This window comes from Penicillium hordei (assembly GCF_028827395.1).
Source record: "Penicillium hordei strain IBT 12815 chromosome Unknown utg000001l_segment0_segment0, whole genome shotgun sequence".
In the NCBI taxonomy this organism is placed as follows: domain Eukaryota; kingdom Fungi; phylum Ascomycota; class Eurotiomycetes; order Eurotiales; family Aspergillaceae; genus Penicillium; species Penicillium hordei.
The window spans coordinates 82,444-101,647 of NW_026623142.1; the positions used below are offsets into that span (position 1 = coordinate 82,444).

The 19,204-nt window shown below is 45.6% G+C and overlaps 6 protein-coding genes across 6 annotated transcripts; 3 read left to right on the forward strand and 3 right to left on the reverse strand.

The window, feature by feature from the left end:
• Nucleotides 1-1,837: 1,837 nt before the first annotated feature.
• On the forward strand, nt 1,838-3,832 carry N7537_000032 (uncharacterized protein; the record flags this gene model as incomplete). Its single annotated transcript, XM_056891090.1, has 1 exon — nt 1,838-3,832. One exon carries the CDS (start codon nt 1,838-1,840, stop codon nt 3,830-3,832), a length of 1,995 nt encoding a protein of 664 aa, XP_056756085.1.
• Nucleotides 3,833-5,584: 1,752 nt separating this feature from the next.
• On the reverse strand, nt 5,585-5,973 carry N7537_000033 (uncharacterized protein; the record flags this gene model as incomplete). Its single annotated transcript, XM_056891091.1, has 2 exons — nt 5,585-5,907; nt 5,970-5,973. The coding sequence occupies 2 exons, from the start codon at nt 5,971-5,973 to the stop codon at nt 5,585-5,587; spliced, it is 327 nt and encodes a 108-aa protein (XP_056756086.1).
• A 1,874-nt stretch (nt 5,974-7,847) lies between these two features.
• On the reverse strand, nt 7,848-9,629 carry N7537_000034 (uncharacterized protein; the record flags this gene model as incomplete). The annotated part of the gene is made up of 1 exon (XM_056891092.1): nt 7,848-9,629. The coding sequence occupies one exon, from the start codon at nt 9,627-9,629 to the stop codon at nt 7,848-7,850; it is 1,782 nt and encodes a 593-aa protein (XP_056756087.1).
• Nucleotides 9,630-13,091: 3,462 nt separating this feature from the next.
• On the reverse strand, nt 13,092-14,756 carry N7537_000035 (aldehyde dehydrogenase family protein; the record flags this gene model as incomplete). The annotated part of the gene is made up of 4 exons (XM_056891093.1): nt 13,092-13,248; nt 13,300-13,369; nt 13,424-14,625; nt 14,698-14,756. 4 exons carry the CDS (start codon nt 14,754-14,756, stop codon nt 13,092-13,094), a joined length of 1,488 nt encoding a protein of 495 aa, XP_056756088.1.
• Nucleotides 14,757-17,736: 2,980 nt separating this feature from the next.
• Nucleotides 17,737-17,928, forward strand: N7537_000036 (uncharacterized protein; the record flags this gene model as incomplete). The annotated part of the gene is made up of 1 exon (XM_056891094.1): nt 17,737-17,928. One exon carries the CDS (start codon nt 17,737-17,739, stop codon nt 17,926-17,928), a length of 192 nt encoding a protein of 63 aa, XP_056756089.1.
• A 214-nt stretch (nt 17,929-18,142) lies between these two features.
• N7537_000037 (EXPERA domain-containing protein) lies at nt 18,143-19,051 on the forward strand (the record flags this gene model as incomplete). The annotated part of the gene is made up of 4 exons (XM_056891095.1): nt 18,143-18,374; nt 18,445-18,608; nt 18,669-18,888; nt 18,942-19,051. The coding sequence occupies 4 exons, from the start codon at nt 18,143-18,145 to the stop codon at nt 19,049-19,051; spliced, it is 726 nt and encodes a 241-aa protein (XP_056756090.1).
• Nucleotides 19,052-19,204: the final 153 nt, after the last annotated feature.

A 19,204-nucleotide genomic window follows, 5' to 3' on the forward strand; every position in this document is an offset into this window, starting at 1 on the left:
AAAGTCACGAATAACTCTCGATCGTTATATATATGTATTTGTGCTCTAGTGTCGACTACCTAGCGCTTTCGTACGGGCTGTATATCGTCGATTTGGGTCTGGTTTTAGGTGGATATAACGGTAGTAGAGACGTTAATATGCTTGCTAGCCGGTAGTATAGTTACCTATGCCGTACTAGGTGCTATCTTGCTAGCTACTAGACTAGCTTCTAGACTAGCTTAGGGCTTAGGTTCGGAGGAGAAGAAGCTATAACCTTGGTTTTTAAAAGCGGTATTTGCTTGCTCTTATACTTTTACCTTTTAACGTTTCTTATTAACCTAGGCTTTCTAGGCGGGGTTAGCTTTTATTGCTTTCTCCTATTTGTCCTTGGTACCTTGGTTTCTTATATATAAAGGCGGCTTATTCTTATCGAATACGTCCTAATATTTCTAAGCTAGATACCGGCTATTGCTCTAGCTATATAGATAGGGTCTATTATAGAGCTAGGTTTTAGGCTTAGCTTCTTTATAACCTTACTATATCGAAAATATAGCTCTAGAAATGCCTCTCTAGTTAGTAGCTATCTTACTATAGATGATTCTCTAGTAAGCTCTATATCGGTTAAGAAGCTCGGTGAATGTTACCTTATCTACTTTATCTTATAGTCTTAGGGTCTATGTTTTATAAAACCTAGGGGATATTACTAAGATAGTATCTAGGAACTGAGTTAGAGTATCATCTACTTCCGGTATTTTCGCTCTCTTATACCTTACCTATACAGTCTCCTAGTTTAACAACCACTTATCGATATCGGTATTCCGATCTAATCCTCGATCTAGGGTACGCTAAAGCTAACGAAGCCTAGCTATATTTGTTGGATTACACTCGGCGGCGAACCGTTGTCGGAGGTTATAGAGGAGGTTATACGGGGTCTTAAAGTCGATAATAAACGGTTGGTAGTTAGCGTGGACGCTATTCCGAATAGCTGTCACTACTACGTTTAGTCCTTTCTTCTGCTAGGTATAGGCCACGTTGTTATTGGCCTATTCTATTTGCAGCATCTTGTATATATCGACCTAATGGTCTTTATACTATGTTTGTGCTTCTGCAATTGAGATAACTTTCTTAGGTGCTACTGGTAGCTCTGGTCTCTTATTATTGCTAGGATCACATAGCTCCTATACGTCGAATTGCACTACAATCGATTCAATATTAGCTAGCTATGTATCCTATATCGTTGTATCCTTTAGTATAACGCGAGAGGATGTACCCGCGGAGAGGTATTCAGCCATTTGATGTTCGTTGTCCTTTATAGATAGGCTTCCGATTCTTGATTCAGGGGTTGGTTTAGGGGTTGGCTTCGGCGACGGGGGTGACGATGTAGTGTCACTTTGACCTCAATTCGACGATAGCTGGGTTCAATAGAACGATTCCGGGCTCATAACTGACGGAAAGCTGGTGTACGAACAATGTATGGTATAAATGACCAATGTTGACAACTCTAACTAACTAAAATGACAAAACCCGCTATTTCAACAATCTGTGCGGACCATGATGACTAACTGTAATATGCACTTTTGTATGGTATGCCTGGTACCCAATGTCATATGATGTTCCCGGTATATTACCTGGTTTCTACCATGTATTCGGACTTGGTATTCGACATAACATCCTGAGGATGATTGAACACTCTACCCAAGACTACGAAGCCTGCCAGAAAACCAGGAAATTGGATACTGAGGCAAAAAAACGAGCCGCCAAAAAGAAAGCACAAGCCGCTGAGCCACTCGATGTCAACCAGCAATTTAAGGCCGATACAGAAATAAATTTGTCCACAGTTAAATTGACTGTAGAGGAGATGGAAAAGTCCATCAGCAACATAGTTCCCAATTTCGACAGCATCGAGAACCTACCGGATCTCTCCAAATTCTCGGCTACTTTGGAATCGGTGCCTCTTGTGGGCATCTTGAATTCAACGGTGCAATACGTAGCAACCACGCTCGGCACAGATAACAGTATTGAGGAAGAGTGGAGTTTTTTTGACGATATGCCCGGAACTCCTGCCCCTGGGGAGACGACGTCTTTATTCTCCTACAAAGGCAGTTTCTTCGTCACTATCGGAAGCAATGTCTGGGCGAAAACTCCCAGAAACAGTGGAGACCCGGACTTGACGCAGGCTGTGAACAACTGGCCAGAAATCTTTAATCCCGGATGGGAGGACTTGGGTAGCTGCGTGCCGGCCGAAAATGCAAAGTGCCTTGTCCCTTACAGCATACTATCCTCAGACAACACAACCCTAAAATCGTGGCTTATCATGCTAAACGTTGACGGTTCATTGAGCTACAGCTCCCAGGAGGTGGGGGCAAACATGCAGTTCAGCTCGCTGCCATTAGCTAATGGCACTTCTCCTAATCTCTTGAAGGCAGCGTACTCAAACGGTTCGATATGGGGATACGATGCGGATATGATTCTCTACGAGATTGCTCCCAACGTCGACAGCACGGGAAATAGCCTTGTGAATTATACCATCAAGAGCCAGAACACCATGGTAAATGCCATACTTGATCTCACGGCTGTGGACACCGGGCTTGTTGCCGCGCGACAAGATGGGAACCTCTGGAAGTTGATCGTCAACCCCCCAGCTGATGAAAATTCGGGCCCAACTCAGGCGTGGACTCAGTGGATCTCCGAGGGGGGCGTGACTAACCTTGGGGCCGCAGCACCTGGTGTCATTCTCGACCTGAACACGTTGACTTCATATTTGAAAGCCTCCTATATTGATACCCAAACTGCCCTCTTCCCGTGCATCGAGAATATCCAGGCATTCTGCACCAGCCACGGTATCTACCTGGAGAAACTCATGAAATACTCTAAACGGTGGCAGAAAGCTTCTGGCAATCCTCAGAAACAACAGAAGATTCAGGACGAAGCTAGTAAATTTGCAATCGGTCATTGCCAGGGAATCGCCCTACTCTTATCCAATACTTTAGGCGCAGCAGACACCCAGGTGACGAACATGACAAAGAAATTGAGCCAGGTCAACGAGAATATCAACGCGGCGCTGCTCGATATTGGCAATGAGATTCAAGCCCTGCAACAGACACTTAACGATGAAGAGCAAGAGCAGAAGAAGCTCACGGCTGCTCTCTGGGGTTCAGTGGCTGCCTTTATTGTGGGCCTCGGCTTGATCATAGCCGCCTTCCTCTTCCCTGCTGCCGCTCCTGTGCTTGGCCCTTTGGGAGGAGCCATGCTTATAGGAGGAATTGTAGCTACAGGGGTCTTCGGGTCTTTGCTGGGGAAGCTATCACAAGCGATCGCGGCAAACGAAGGGGCGATTGCCAACCTAACGGAGTCGCAGACGGACCTCACAAACATCGGCAACCACTTCGTGAGCCTCTCGAGTCAATATGGCGCTTTGGATTCATTCTGGACGGTGATGTACGATATCTGCGGGGAGATCCAAGATATGGATTCATTGGGCGCAGCTCTGCTGGAGGATCAGTCCAGCATTATCGCGGCAGAGCAAGATGTCAAGAAAATCAGCAAATACATGGCTCAATATGTCAGCATCCTTGGGTCGCAAGGAATCACACCTCAAAATCAAGGCTCAGAGGAGCTCCCAGACAATCTGCATTCGATGCCTCTCAGTGACCTGGAACAGCATATCCAGAAATTAGAGCAAAATACCGATCGACAATTCACCCTTAAACTCGAGGCCGTCAACCGCATGGTGCACACTGCTATAAAGAGGCTCGAAGAAGACGATGTTGCTAGTTATCTGGCAATTCTCAAGCGTGCCGCAAAATTTAACAAACGCATTCACCACCCGTATCTGAAAATAAGCGCTTGTTAAGGGCTGACCGGTAAGTACGCCTTTCTCACTTTTCTCATATCTCTCTTTGAACCAGTCCTTGTCATTCCACAACTCCCTTACGAATCTGTTCTATCAATTTGTGTTGTTGGTCTTCTGCTCAAACATGTGCCACGGTGACCGTGTACCACTACCTCTTTCTCGAGTGACGGCTGCTGATAAGTCTAACACGCTAGCCTCCAATTGGCCACCATGAAAATAATAAATAATAAATAGGAAAGGGAAAAAAAGAGGGAAAGGGAAAAACAAAAAAAGTTTCAAAAAGAATTTCCCAAAAAAAAAGATCATTGAAAACCAGACACATAGCACAGTGCGGGAAAATTGGATGAACTATGGTACCTGTACTAGTAAATTGGAAAGCAGCTCTGCCCTAGACAGCTCTACAATACCAGTCTATCGCACTGCGCAACTTATCCAGGAATCTCAGACCACAGTCATATGACAGAGTCTGTTAGTACCAGGTCTGTTACTAACTCTTCACCTCTCTCGCATAGGCCCAAGTGGGTAGGTCAAGTAGCATATGCTTGCGTTGCTCCAGCTGGGTTTCGCCCTTTCTGCTCGCACTTTATACTCGAACATGCACCTTAGCCTAGGAGCCGTCGCCTCAAGCATTATACGTCTCAACTTAGTCATTCGGAGCGCCGCTCGACTATCTAACCTGCATATGAGTGTAATCACATGCTACACCCAGCGATGAGAATTCACTAAAAAGGATAAACACCGGATAGGGAGTCATTTGGGCTTTACGACGATACCTTTAACATCTCCTTACGTCTTATACTCGCGGAGTTATTCACCGGAAGCCTAGGTACCTAGGTAACTAAGTATCACTGAGTAATCAGGAAGAGCACCCATGGACGTAATGAGCACTTACTAAGCACTCACTAAGTCCACTGGTATCAGTGATTCTGACGTGACTGAACTGAGCATGATCACTGATCTGACTCCATGCTGACATCTGTTGTACTCAGTGAGCCCGAGCCTGAGCACCCTCATAAAAGCGGCGGCAGATCAAATAGGAAAGCCCCACACGCTAGGGAAAATCCGGTACGTATAGGTGCATAGGTAAACAACCAATTGTGGCCCGTGCGGAGCGGGATGAAAAGGCACGCCTGGTGCCTCGGTAGAGCCCCGTACAGCGTTCTTATTTAGATCTTGGGTTGACTGCTATCAATATTCCGTAAGTGAGCCCCTTTGGCTTTGATTGATGACTTCAGTTCCTGCTTCCATTGAGCGCGGATGTTATCGCGGATGAACGCTTTCTTGCAATAGGGTAGCGGGCGGAAGGGGTGCGTTTTACCTGGATCAGCTCCCTACGTGGACAGGCGTGCTCAACTATCCACCCCATATTCTCCTAACTACGCCCTCCAAATTGCACGCAATCATATCACGGGCTAGAGACATTTTATGAATTTTCTTACAGAGATTGAACGTCAAGTACCCCGACAATCTTCCAATTCAACCGCCCAGCCCAGGCAAGCCCCTAAGGTGGCGATGATTATCTATTTCTGCTTGAAGCTGATCCGTGAGACAGAAGAGTTATGGCTATTCTAGGTCTAGATATACAGGAAAGCATGCTTTTGACCAGTCGCTTTAGCAGGATTGCTTTAGCGGTTTAGCTCTCACATCACAGCTTTATAGGTCGACGAGCTGGCTACTTAGTACAATGAACTTTTCCTGTTGGTTTCGCTGTACTTTCTCGACTCTCTTCTCTTCGGCCTGGTCGCTTTACTGCTAGTTCCGTTGTGCTTTCTCGATTCTCCTTTGTTCGGCTTTGTCGTTCTGTTGTTTGAGTCTAGCTCGCCGAGCTAATTTCTGCCCTTGCGCAATCTCGATATTCTCCGCCATTCTTGTAATATTTTTCAATCTCCTTTCGAGTGTAACATCCTGCAGCTCAAGCATTCGTCGAATATTCGCCGTGTATATTCCGTCTAGGGTATAGTATTTGCTCTGATAATCCTCTTGCCGCTGAGGTGTCTGGTGCAAAGCTCTTTGTAGAATATCATGGCCCTCGGTATCCCAGAGTGTATCAAGAAATTGGTCCAACTTCCACTCAACTATATCAGCGAAAGAACAACTCTTTAGGTGTTGAGATTACAGGCATACCGAGCCACCATACGCATTTTCAAACTCCTTTCCTCCCAACTGTCTAGATACTCGTAATACACTTTTTAGCATTCTCGCGTATCTAGCGATTGTCATTGCGCCTGCTGGGACTCGGTATACAGTACAATGTCGGGTTTGACCGATTCCATGTATGTTTAAGCAAAATGCCTCGCGCTCGATTTCCGTTATACCACACAGTCTTGGAAAATTCGCTTATGATGGAAACAAAAATATTCTGTGATTTTTTCCGAGAGTCGACTCAATTCTACGGCTTCGGGGCAAGACCAATGGCATTCATCGACCAAGCTTAGAGCTACTATCCGACATAACTAATATAGAAAAAACTCAAGCTTGGTCTGCCATCGATAGAGGAGATTACACCTTATCTGAAAACTACCACAAATTCAGCTTCCTAAAGTGCATCAGATTGGGGTTGATCGCTTTCACCAGTCACCCAATGCAATTGCATCTTCCAAGCACGGATCTTTGTGGACAGTGATGGCCATTCTGAGATAAATCATTCCTTTATCTCGCGAAATTCAGATTTGTGAGGGGACGCCGAAGTTCAGTGAGATATTAGAAAGAAGCGGGTCCAAAGATGGTTCAACGCCCCTCGAATCGATATGATGTAAAGACTTTCTCGAAAATTGAGGGTTTGCGTTCATTCCGAAGCAAGAATCGCATAAACCTATGTGATTCAACAATACCATTTACAATGAGACAAAAAACGAAGCGAATAAAAAATGGTAAAGATGTTGGCTTCCTAATCAAACGCTACGACCATGTCATCTCGAAGGATCGTTGTAGACATCTTGTCTTAGACGGCTAAAGCCTCCACGGAATTTTCAGAGAAGACTTGTCTGCCATCGTGAGTATGTTTGGGACACGGAGTAGGCTTAATCAACCAACAGTACGTCATTATCTGATGATGACCACCAAAGCCGATTGAGTTCTTGTCACCAGTCGTGCCAACGCCGTAGAAAGACATCTCTTCCTCCAACTGGAGATCATGTTATGACACTAGATCAACTTTTACTCTCGACCAATCGATTATGAAACCATCAGGAATTGTAGCGAGAATGTATTCTCCGGGAAAAAAAGGCGTGGCGGCGGGAACGCTCGAAATTTCCTATGGCTAGACTAATCAGTCAATTGAGCCGGGGTGACCCGATTCCGATCATCATTCGCTTCACTACGACTGCTAACATTGATAAGACTCTCTCGCGTTAGTGGTGAGGCAGATTTGTAGCCCCGCTGCTCGGGAAGATTTTCCTGAAAGAATCCCCCAAGCGACTGCGTCAGCATGCGCAAAAAACTGCAGCCCGACCAATCGAAGTCCGAGGCGGAAAGGCTGCCGGGTGTTGGAACACTAGGTAAAAATTGGCCGTCTCATTGCGAGAACCTTTGGTCGTCGCAAATTGCCGACGCAGATGAGTTGTCCACGAAAAAGGGGGTGGCGGAGCTCATGAGCTCGGTGATCCGGATCAATAGCAAAAATGCCTCACCTACAAGGCCAAGGGAGAAGGGGGCGAGAAGAAAGATTGAACGTTCGAGCAGGGGCGGGGGAACAGGGGGTTATATACAACCACGCACGGCGAGGTACACGGACACTTGACGCTAAACCAGAATGGCTATAACTAAATGTCACACTGGGATATGGCCCCCCCTAGGCCCTAAGCAAGAACCGAGGTTTTTGTTATGGTCTAGTGATAAAATAGGCTGTATTTTTCCCACACTAAACCCAAAGGAGACTCACCGTAGCGGTCCAATACGATGGTCAGAGACTTTCCAAACGATATTTTTCCACGAAGATGTAATTCAAAGAGGTATGATAGGCCGGCAAATGGTTAATATAAACACATGTTTGAGAAAATCAATTGATTCAAAACAATTAGCTTACATCCGAGGTTTTCATGTCAAAGGATGTCATAGGCCGGAGAGGACGTGAGAGCTTCAGCCAAAGCTCATTATCCGGATCATCATCATCAATATACAAGTAGCCAGTATCCGCGCTATCGCCGTAAATTCCACTGTATGCCCTATACTCATCTTGAATCTTCTGCGCAGTCTCAGTTGACAGCCACATATATCTCTCCACAATTCCCGGGTCGACCGGCAGACCACCATAGATACCGGGGGAGTCCCATTCGCCTCTAGGATGCTGCCCCCAAGGAACAGTCATATCAGAAAATTTGATAGACGAATGGGTCAGAAAATCCCTAGGCTCCAAATCAGGCTCCAAACTTGTTTTCTTGGTGGTATTATAAGGGTTGAACTCAAAGATTTTTCTACTTCCAATTGAACGCTCCCTAACAAACTCCTCTAGATATCGGAGGTAGTAAGGGTTTCGGCTCTGTTTGGCAGCCTCGAAATAGGATTCACGTGGAGGGGGATTCAACGCCATGAAAAGCGATTGGTAGTCACAAAGTATGGAGGTGATCGCAATTTGCTGTCTCATAGAAGGGCACTTGCTAGCTAGCTCACGCAAAGTGTTCTCATGAGGCCGTACCGGCCACCAGATAAGCCAAGGCAGGCAGTTAGAGTCATCTTCAATATCAGAGATATCGTTATTCATGATTTTGCGAGCATTTATCGCGGTGCGAATCTCTTGACACTCGCGCTTATTGCTTTCACTAAGCAATTTTCCTGGGGAGATGATTCGCCCAGGGTTGGTTTCCAGCTGATAGGCCCACCATCTAGCAAAGCCTGTATGGTGATAGATCCCACGAAGAATACAATTGTATTCAGTTTGCGTTCTGAGCCTACGTGGATGCATCAATCGAGCGTATCTATCCACATTACCCTCCCATACAGCCATTTGCGTTAGAAGGCGCTTATCAATAATTGGAAGATCAGGCGGAAGGGGCATCCATAGATACTCAGATTCTCCTGGGCCGAGTTTAGCGTCGCGTTGTGCTTTGCTAATATTTTCTTCCAACCCAATAAATCCATCTTCCTCAATGTCAATATCATCGGCAGTCGTATCTGGCAAGTTTTCGGGAGGAAGAACACGCTGGCCCAAGGCACATCGGGGCTTCATATTGCCATTTAGAAACGCGGGCGTCTGTGGGCTGTTAAGATTAACAGATCGAGTGAAGTCATCCATAACAGCCCATCTTTGAGGGGCCGACGTGATGATTTTATAAATCTCGGCGTCTTTATCAGCATTGCGGGCTTCTTCAGCAATAGAGACATCTGGCAGAAGATCCAATTCTTTGTAAAGATCCGTATACAAAGCAGCAGCACATGCGCGGCCGACTTGATAGCGCATAGATGGATATCGACGGGCGAGCTCGCGGTAGGTTTCTTCCGATGCAGGCTCTGGATACCAAATGCAGTATGGCTCGGTGGCAGGAGCTTGCATATCGGGGATGACGTTACTCATGATCAGGCGAGCATTGCGAGCGCGAGAAAACTGATGAGATTGGGCATCGTCGCCGGAGCATAGCTCAATTATTGTCGGGCTTGTTGCAAATTGATATGAATCACGGATCCCGCGGATGACTGCTCTACGATGCCAAAAAGAGGTCGCATCGGACGGGACTTTTTCGCCCTTTATTGCCGCGATACATTGGTCGAGGTCGTATTCAGCGGGTTGTTGCTTGCCCGCGTGGACTGGGAGGTCCGTGGAGGAAATGACAGAGCTTTGCCCTGCCACCTGAGAAGCTGCCATGAGGATAAATAGCACAGGGGCGTCAGGCTGACGATTTACGGAAGGGGTCTGTAAGACACTTGAGGAGGGGAAAAGGCGGAGCGTGATTTTATAGGCTAGGCCGACAGCAAGATTGGTACTTGAAGTGCATTAGGCTTTTTTCTCTCACTTTTCAAGTTCTGGTTCTTTAATTTTTTGTCTTATATGTCATGTAATTAGATTAGTGTCCACTTGGGCATGCGGGCGGCCCCCAATGCCGCATACACTGTACCGTAAAGTTACAAACCAGTACTAGTAACACCTACACTGACAATTACCCACTCGGGTACTACGGAAACGCGTGACCGTGACTCCCACAAGTGACTCCAGGGGAGTCACTTGTGGAGTAGGAAATGAAGGATGTATAAGGACACTCCCTCAAGTACTTAGTTTAGTTCTTCGTCTTCAATTCGTACATTGTTACTTGTGTTTACCTTTTGGATTACTGTGACTCTTTAACTTGATGATAACTTGACAACACTCACGAGCAGACCAATACTTCGGTATAGATCTATTCGGCGCTCTACCTGGCATCGTTCCTCGATACCTCGAAAGGATCTATCCTGCAGTAAGGCCTGTTAGGCAACTGTACGGTTGAGAGAACAGATCGTGGACGTTGGATAACTGAGTATTAAGGCAAGTATACCCGGAACCATCTAACCTAACTGTGACCAGTTAGCAGTGCGTAACACCCATTTACTCTTTGTTTCTGTATAGTAAACGGAGTATGCTTAGCATACGAGCATCGTAACAGGCTAACGACTCCCGAAATCTGATAACCCTTCAACAGCGAGATCCAGCTAGAACACATCAATGAATCCCAATGGGACAACTCAATACTAGCACATACCAGTATCCTACAATCCGACAAGAATGCAAAATCTGATTTATAAAGTCATAAAACAATTGTCTACAGGCTATATTCGTATAGCCTAATATGCTGAGAAGAGTGGTCGAGCGGAATCAATATAATGTGGATTGAAATGATTGATTGATTGAAGATCCTCAGGAGACTGCTGTTGAAAGTAGTCTCCTTACCCTTACGGGTGGACGTGGCGGTTCGTACGGGACTGTCAGTCCGTACGACCGATACTCGGCGGTTGCTATGTGTCGGATAAACGATGTGGATTCTTACTAGCCTGCGGACCTTTATTCCGCATCCACGTCATGTCTGATCCTCATGGTATCAACGGCTGAATAATAGCACAAAGGCCACAATATTCTGTTCGATCGGGTAGTCAGAAGAGACACATCTCAATACCAATCACCCCAATGGTCCATTCGGATACTAGTTGGGATGAGTTCCGTACTAGATTTCCTAGCAGGTGATCTACCTATCGACTGTTAAAACGTTATATATAGGACTACTGGTGGATACCGGATTTGGGGAGGTTAGAAAGGCATAACTAACCTGATGTAATAATTCACAGGTCCACCGTTTACATTTAAAAAAATTAAAGACTGTAGCTCACCAGCATAATTGCAAACCAGGGCTCAGGAGCATGAACCTGGAGTACCGACTGCCAGGAGAGAGGCAATAGCTCTCTAAGCAACTTGATGGAGCGCTATGTTAAAATTTAAATATCCTCTTGTACGCATGATTCTTTCTTTTCTAGAAGCTGGTTGTTCTTCAATGTCTTTATAGCTTCTGCAATCCCTATATACGCACGATTTAGGTCTTTCTCTAGTTGCTTTACTAAGGACTTGCTATTATCGAGTTCCTTATAAATCCCGCGACACTTTGCCTCACACTGTCGCCTTACCTCAAGTAATTCCTCTGTATATATCTGGCCGCGTTCAACCTTAGTAGTAAGTCCCCGGTTTGCGCCTTCGAGTCGTCGAATAGTGGTCGTAAAAGAGTTACTCTCGGAAGCTGTCCCGAGTAGCTTAGAAAGCTTTGATAAGCTTAGCCGTTTAGATTTTTTAGTATTGAGGAAACCTAGCAAATATTAGTGGCTTACCTCGTCGCTTATATTTTTATAGGAGCCTATATCAGACTCCCGTAACGTCTACCGACTAATAGCTTCGATCGAGTACCCAAGTATATTACGTATCGCTTGGTATAAGCCAAATAATCAAAGTAGTCGGTGAAAATTGTCTCTAGTACCCTTAATAAACCTAACTGGGCTAGCTTCTAAGGTTCCTGTCTTTGGTAGAAACTCTCTCTAAAATCAAGGAGCAGAATATCTTCGTTATCCTCGTCTATCTACTCGGTCTATTCTACTACCTTAATCAGTTAGGCCGGTAGTTTATTCCCTAGAGGCGTACTATTAATCCGTTTTAGCGGCTTAATTTCCGGGGATCTAAGAATATCAAAAAGCTGCTCTTCGGTTTGTTTGGATAGATAAGTGCAACTGAATGCAATGTTCTGACTACTAATATCTAATAAAAAGTGAGTAAAATAGCGCTAACCCTAGGGAATAACTATAGAGGGGGAAAAGCCCTTACCTCTATAGTATATACTGGCACTATGAATGAAATTGATAGCTTTCAAAAGCTGCGTAGAAATTCGGAGTACGGTTTCTAGGTGGAGCTTATCGTGACACTCGTGGTATTCTGAGAGGATCTTATCAACTAAAGGACCAAGTAATTCAAATATAAGACATTGGTAGACCCCGTTGGGCCCTTTGTGAGTGAGGGTATTAAGCAGCTGAATAATATAGTTCGAAGCAAGCCCTCTTCGAGATTGCCTCTCTAGAGAGTTTAAATTTTGCAGCTCTCGCGATATCGACGAATTTGCGGTCATTATTTTCAAGGAGACCTATTGATTTCGGCTAGCGTGAGATTAGCTAGAAATGAGAAAACTTGGTGCGGGACAAACTGACCCTCTGTCTTTCGCAAGCCATACTGTGGAAAAGCCACCCCATCCTAACTTGTGATGTATCTTGTAACGATCATTTTCAAATGTATCTCCAAGGTTGACTGGATGGTATCCTCCAGCTTGATAAATAATCCACATGGACGGAATAATACTGCCAAGAATCCTGCCGAGGTTAGCCCGGAGTCGATTGTTGCAGCCACCGAGATTCTCGGGGGGAGATGTACCGACCCCGCGATAGCAGTCTACGGTGGAACGGGGGAATGCAATTTAAGGACAATATTAGAATGATAAAGCAAATATGCATCTGTAGTAATTTAAGGTAGTATTATTATGTAGACTAACCAAGCTACACATACCTACTGTTTTGTAGACTGTCGCATATATAGAAACATGGGAACACCGCCGCAGGTCTGCCCACAAATTAATGTATAATGCTCCAAGGGGTACCTCATATGTATGTATGTATGTATGTAGGCATCAGACAGGCCGTTGATAGGAACCAGAGTTATTCAATTTGGACTATATACAAAACGAAAATCATGTATCATCATTTCATTGGATTGAATCACCCAATTACCAGTAATTTATTGTTTTCTCTCTTTTGGTGATTTTTTTCTTTTTTTTTAGAACAGGGCATCGCCCAGGCGGTAGTGCACAGTCTTGACCTGGGTGTAGTTCTCCAGAGCATAGGAACCGAGCTCACGGCCAATGCCGGACTCCTTGAAGCCACCGAAGGGAGCCTGGTAAGAGATCATGTTGTAGTTGTTGATCCACACGGTACTACAATAGAGTTAGCTTTGTTACAGCAATACTTGATCGGATGAAACATACCCAGCCTTGAGAGCGTTAGAAACGCGGATGGCGGTGTTGATGTTCTTGGTGTGAACGGCAGCAGCGAGACCTGAATACAGTTAGAATGATACGTCAGGGTTTGATGAATATAAACAATACATACCGTAGTTGGTGCTGTTACCAATGCGGATGGCATCAGCCTCATCCTTGAACTTGGTGACGGCGATGACGGGGCCGAAGATCTCCTCCTGGGCGATCTTCATTTCGGGAGTGACATCAGTGAAAACGGTGGGCTGGATGAAGTAGCCCTCGGTGCCGTGGCGCTCACCACCCAGGGCGACAGTGGCACCCTCGTTCTTGCCGTGGTTGATGTACTCCATGATGCGGTCGAACTGGAGCTGGGAAACCTGAGGACCCTGGAAGGTGTCACCCTCGAAGGGGTTGCCGAGCTTGTTCTGTGCGGCACGCTCCTTGAAGCGAGCGACAAACTTGTCGTGGATGCTCTCCTGGACCAGCAGGCGAGAACCGGCGCAGCAACACTGGCCGTGGTTGAAGAAGATACCGAAGTTAGCCCATGAGATAGCGTTGTCAATATCGGCGTCCTCGAAGACGATGTTGGGGGACTTGCCACCCAGCTCGAGAGTAACCTTCTTCAGGTTAGACTTAGCGGCGGCCTGCAGGATCATACGGCCGACAAGGGTGGAACCGGTGAAGGCGACCTTATCAATGTCCATGTGGCTAGAGATGGCGGCACCAGCAACACGACCGAAGCCGGAGATAACGTTGATGACACCGGGAGGGAAGCCAGCCTCAACAATGAGCTTAGAGGCGTACAGACCAGACAGAGGGGTCTGCTCAGCGGTCTTAATGATTACGGTGTTACCGGCAGCGACAGCGGGGCCAATCTTCCAGGCCCACATGAGAATGGGGAAGTTCCAGGGGATGATCTGACCACAGACACCAACGGGCTCGTGGCGGGTATAGGAGAGGGTCTCGGAGTTGGTGTCAATGGTCTGGCCAGTGATCTTATCGGCCCAGCCACCGTAGTAGCGCAGGCAGCCAGCAGCATTGGCAATATCGACCTTGGCCATGGTGACGGCCTTACCGTTATCGAGAGCCTCGATGGAAGCCAGGGTCTCCATATCACGCTCGAAGAGGTCGGCCAGCTTGGTAAGCATACGGCCACGGTCCGAGGGGGTCACCTTCTTCCAGGGACCCTCAAAGGCCTCGCGGGCGGCCTTGACAGCGATGTCGACATCCTTCTCGGAAGCCTCGTGGACGGAGGTGATGGGTTTCTCGGTGGTGGGGTTCAGGGTCTCGAAGGTCTTGCCGTCAACACCCTTGATGAATTCGTTGTTAATGAACCTAAAACGAGGAACCAATTAGTAATTGGAGGGAGCGGGGTTATTGATATGAGGGGGGGGGGTAAAAGCGTACAAGCCAAGGGGCTGTTCATAAGTGACATTGGGGGTCTTAATGGTAGTGGAGAGCGACATAGTTTCACAGAAAGGGTATCACAAATAGATGCAAGAAAGACAAAGCGGAGGGGGGATCTCCAAGGTTTTTATATATACACTTGGTACCTTACTATACTTGGAACAAATTCGTCTTTGGTTTTCGTTGACTTTCTTGATGCGGGGTCAACGCTACGTGAGCCACTTTTTGTCATGTCATGGTATGCATTGTATTGTCACTTTGTTATTGACCGTACACTTGGAGGCATTGGAGTTTCGTTTTAATCATGTAATTATGTTTAATTATGTTTAATTATGTTTAATTATGTTTAATTATATAGTCCTTAAGGACGTCACATATGTACATGGTACATATAGTCACATTCGTACCTATATTGTCCCCTCCTTTTTTTTTGGATTCAAATGATTTTTTTTAATACAACCTAGAAAGTCCTTGTCTTCGTGGTACATATTAGCTCCATCCGAGAGGGCTTGGCGCGGAAGCATAGACGTTCTGAACGGTGTAGGCCCTCTCGGGTCTCGGGTTAAGGCCGACGTACCTACATGTAGGTAAGCTGATCTTTATATTAATCCCGGCAGAATTTCCGAGCTTGGTACGAGTGCGTCCTTTATACATAGTCTATGTACGAGTTTATCTCAAGTACCACCACGTTATAACTACCCTTTTTATTTCGGAAGGGCGAAAAGAGGGGCAAGTGGGCCTAGAATGTGATCATCGTGATGTTTCCGTACGCGGGCTAATATCTCCCCGGTGACACTGCCAGTGGGGTGTAAGGTATAGTATATTATTCTTCAGCTTTTCCTTTTCTTTTTTCTTTTTCCGAATTTATGTTATGTTTAATAATACGTTGAATTCTCCGACAATATCTATAACTTTAACGAGACCGGCTTATTAGTTTCTACGAATACATCATTGATAGCTATATTATACAAGCATCCAAGCTTCAAAGCCCCTTTTTTCTCTCTCTCTTTTCCCTCTCTCTTTTTTTCCCCTTTTCTTTCGGATCGGCCGAGAAGTTGGAGATTATTGTTGAGACTCAACTTGGGGGCAAAGTAAGGGTCCCGTGACTTCTCGATTGGGAAATATTCAATATGTAAAATCCTCTGAAACCCCAGAAAACTGGGGCAATATCCATGATATCACTTTCGTAATCGTCACGATAACACGCAGAAGCCGCATGTTAGCGTCGACCCTTGTCCTCTAGAGCCTGAATGAACGATTCTGCCTAGGCCACGAATCGTCGGCCCAATGTCACGACCTGACGCAAGGGTTACTCTTGAGGTACACTCCTATGTTGTATGAATTCAACAGATGTGCTAGAAGTCTCACGCGCTACCACTGCCCCACCCGGGCCGTTGACTCATGTCTTATAATTCCACTTGAAACACCGACCATAAGCCACCAACTGTCCAGATGATACCTTATCTTTTTTACAGACTTAGATTTACCAAATGAATTCACTATTATACCAAGATTGTCATATATCATTCTCATGTTTTTTTGTCGGGATTCCAAACCTTGTGATTCCGTAGGATACTAAAGCGAAGAGATATGCCGCGATTTAGTTATCGTCGCCAGGAACAGCAGCGAACCACTCGACCATCGCATCCAATTTTCGTCATATGCTCTGTCATCACCAGTTCCAGTGTGTATTGCTTCTTTGCTAGAGGAAACACATTTCGCCGGGGATGGCTCAGGAGGATCCGGTCGGTCAAGCGGGAGAACGACAAAAGCTACGTCCTCACCTCCCACTAGAACATGTAGTTGTTTGTCAACATCTTGGAAGTAAAATACTAAGCCGAAGGCCGAGATACCGGTGCACTGCCTCGCGATTTCAAACGGTCTAATGGTGTCTCATGGGAGATGGAGTCGATTAGTTGAGACTGGAACGATTCTATGATGTGGGACTTGTCCGCGGTAGTATTGCGCGTTGAAGAATTTATACTTGACAAAGGACGAGCCGGGGATAATTTCCTCTTTCAGTTCATTCAGACAGACTCTCACACATGCTTCATCCAATGGCTCATCAAAATCACAGATGCCATTGACCTTTGTTTCCGCGGCACGTAAAAGAATTTCGATATATTGATCGTCAAAATCCTCAGACAGTAAAATACATTGTTGTATAGTATCTCGGGCAACAATACAAGCTGATAACTAGGGGGTTTTCAGATTCGTAGAATCGGTAAGGCAACTTAATATTATAGAGAAATGGTCCCATTTAGTACGATGTTACGTGAAAGCAGATCGAATGGCATATCGCTGAAAATGCGCGACTAGAAGAATGTCGCAGATCATATCCTGGGGGGTTGAAAGAAGGCTTGCAACCTAAGGTTTAGTAGGAAGCACATACATAGGGGGGACTCTATCTGAGCGAATACAAGTCCGCTACTCATAAATCTTAAGGGTGAAGCAGATATTGAAAGTATAAAAGTATTCAATCGTATACAAACACAACCATCCATGACTCAATAAATCACAATATACAAGCCGATGGGGAAAGCCTTTGACTACTTAATTTGATATGTATATTGGGTTGCCACTTAACCTTCCAAGAAAATGAGAATTACTAGCCCCAGTACCATCACCAATGGAGTTAATATGGGACCTTCAAGTTACACCCTTGCTTAGATGACAACCCCTAAATTTGACGTTACCAGACAGATGTAATATAACTAGAGACTCCTGATAGACTCAATATATTATATGGTTAGTTAGCTGTGTAAAGGTGGGTTCCGTTCTCATAGATGGCCAATGGCTGGATGTCGCATTAGTTGTCGCCATAACGAGGTCAGTGGAGAGAAAGCAAGATTTAAATGAAAGTAAGTAAAACGGACAAGTCATAAATTCATACAACTTAGGGGGATTTCAGAAGTAGCGAAGGAACCAACTGGACCAACGGTCCTCATCAGATAGAGCACGGTTTACTTGCAGGCACCCTGGCCTAGCCCACTGGCAAGCCTTATAGTACACGCTTTGAATTTGGTCTGACTAAATTTAATGGACTTCTGGCTAGAGCCATTCACTTATTGGCATTCTCTAGACCGCATCAAGAGCTTTGGCCGCTGTGAGGCGCGCCTACGCTCAGCACGTGCGCAGGTAGGCAAGATTAATCCTTCGCCAGCGCCCACTCACGCACCTATGTGCAACTTCAAGACAGAAGAAAAGGCAGATGCGAGGGCTCAGCACTAAGGTCCACGGGTTTAATGTCTGAATAGCAATATCTTCAAAATAACTACTCTGTTAGTGGGTCGACACGGCTCTACAAGTATCCGCGAAGGTCCCGGGGTCCGCGGGCCCCGGGACTTTCTTGGATCAATATAAATACCACTTAATGACCGTCAGCTATCCTTCATTATTGTATAATTCTTGTTACAGGAGGAAAACCCACACAATCCAAAATCCAATGGCGGATCCAGTTCAGTTCACCAATACCGCAACCTCGGTTTCTCACAACTACTATCCACCTACCATATATCTACCCCAATATGTGGAGAATGAAAGCCCTGCAGTTTCGATAATTACTCAATTCGGCTGTCTATGGGCAGCCGTACTGGGAACAGCCTTGTTCATCATATGTCGCGTGCGACCGACTGCCAGTCCGTCAGACAAGCTTGCTTTCGTTTGGATGTGCCTGAGTAAGTTCTACATTCTCCTTGGCCAGATGCGAACTTTTGAGCATAAGGTCACTGATATACAAAAAAAAAGCGGGATTTATTCACTTATTTTTCGAGGCATACTTTGTTGTAAATCATAAAACACTTGCAAGCTCCCAAGAACTATTCGGCCAGCTATGGAAGGAATATTCTCTTTCCGATTCTCGTTATATGACATCCGATGCGTTCCTAGTTTCTATGGAGTTTATTACTGCAGTAGGCTCGCATATCTCTAGTCCGAGTATTGAATTTACCTGTTACTAACTACTTTGTTAGTTCGGTTGGGGCCCTCTTGCCTTCTGTATTGCATATTGTATTGCAGTACAGCATCCGGCACGTTATGCTCTGCAGCTTGTGGTTTCCGTGGGTCAGGTATATGGCGATGTCCTTTACTATGCAACGAGTTTGCTTGAAGTCTCGTACTGTCGACCAGAAAGATATTACTTTTGGTTCTATTACTTCTTCTTCAATTTCATCTGGATGCTTGTTGGTTGCTGTTCGTGTTTATTCTTCATGTGTGGCATTTAAGTTGCTGACATCTTTGTCTAGATTATGCGAACCAAAGCATTATGAAAATAACGAAGGCTTTCGCGAACCTTGAAGGCTGCTCACTCGAGAAGAAACAGACAAACTTCAAAACGGACGCTCCCCTTAAGTAAGGGGACTAATTTGGAAAGAAAGCAAATCCATTACACTTATGGAAAGAGCATTAGCATAACTTCTCGGTTCTTTCAGCGGTTACACGAGATGTTTTGCTCTTCCCTACAACCGATACGGGTGTTTAGCGTCCTTTTGAGTGTGCTTACCTCAAC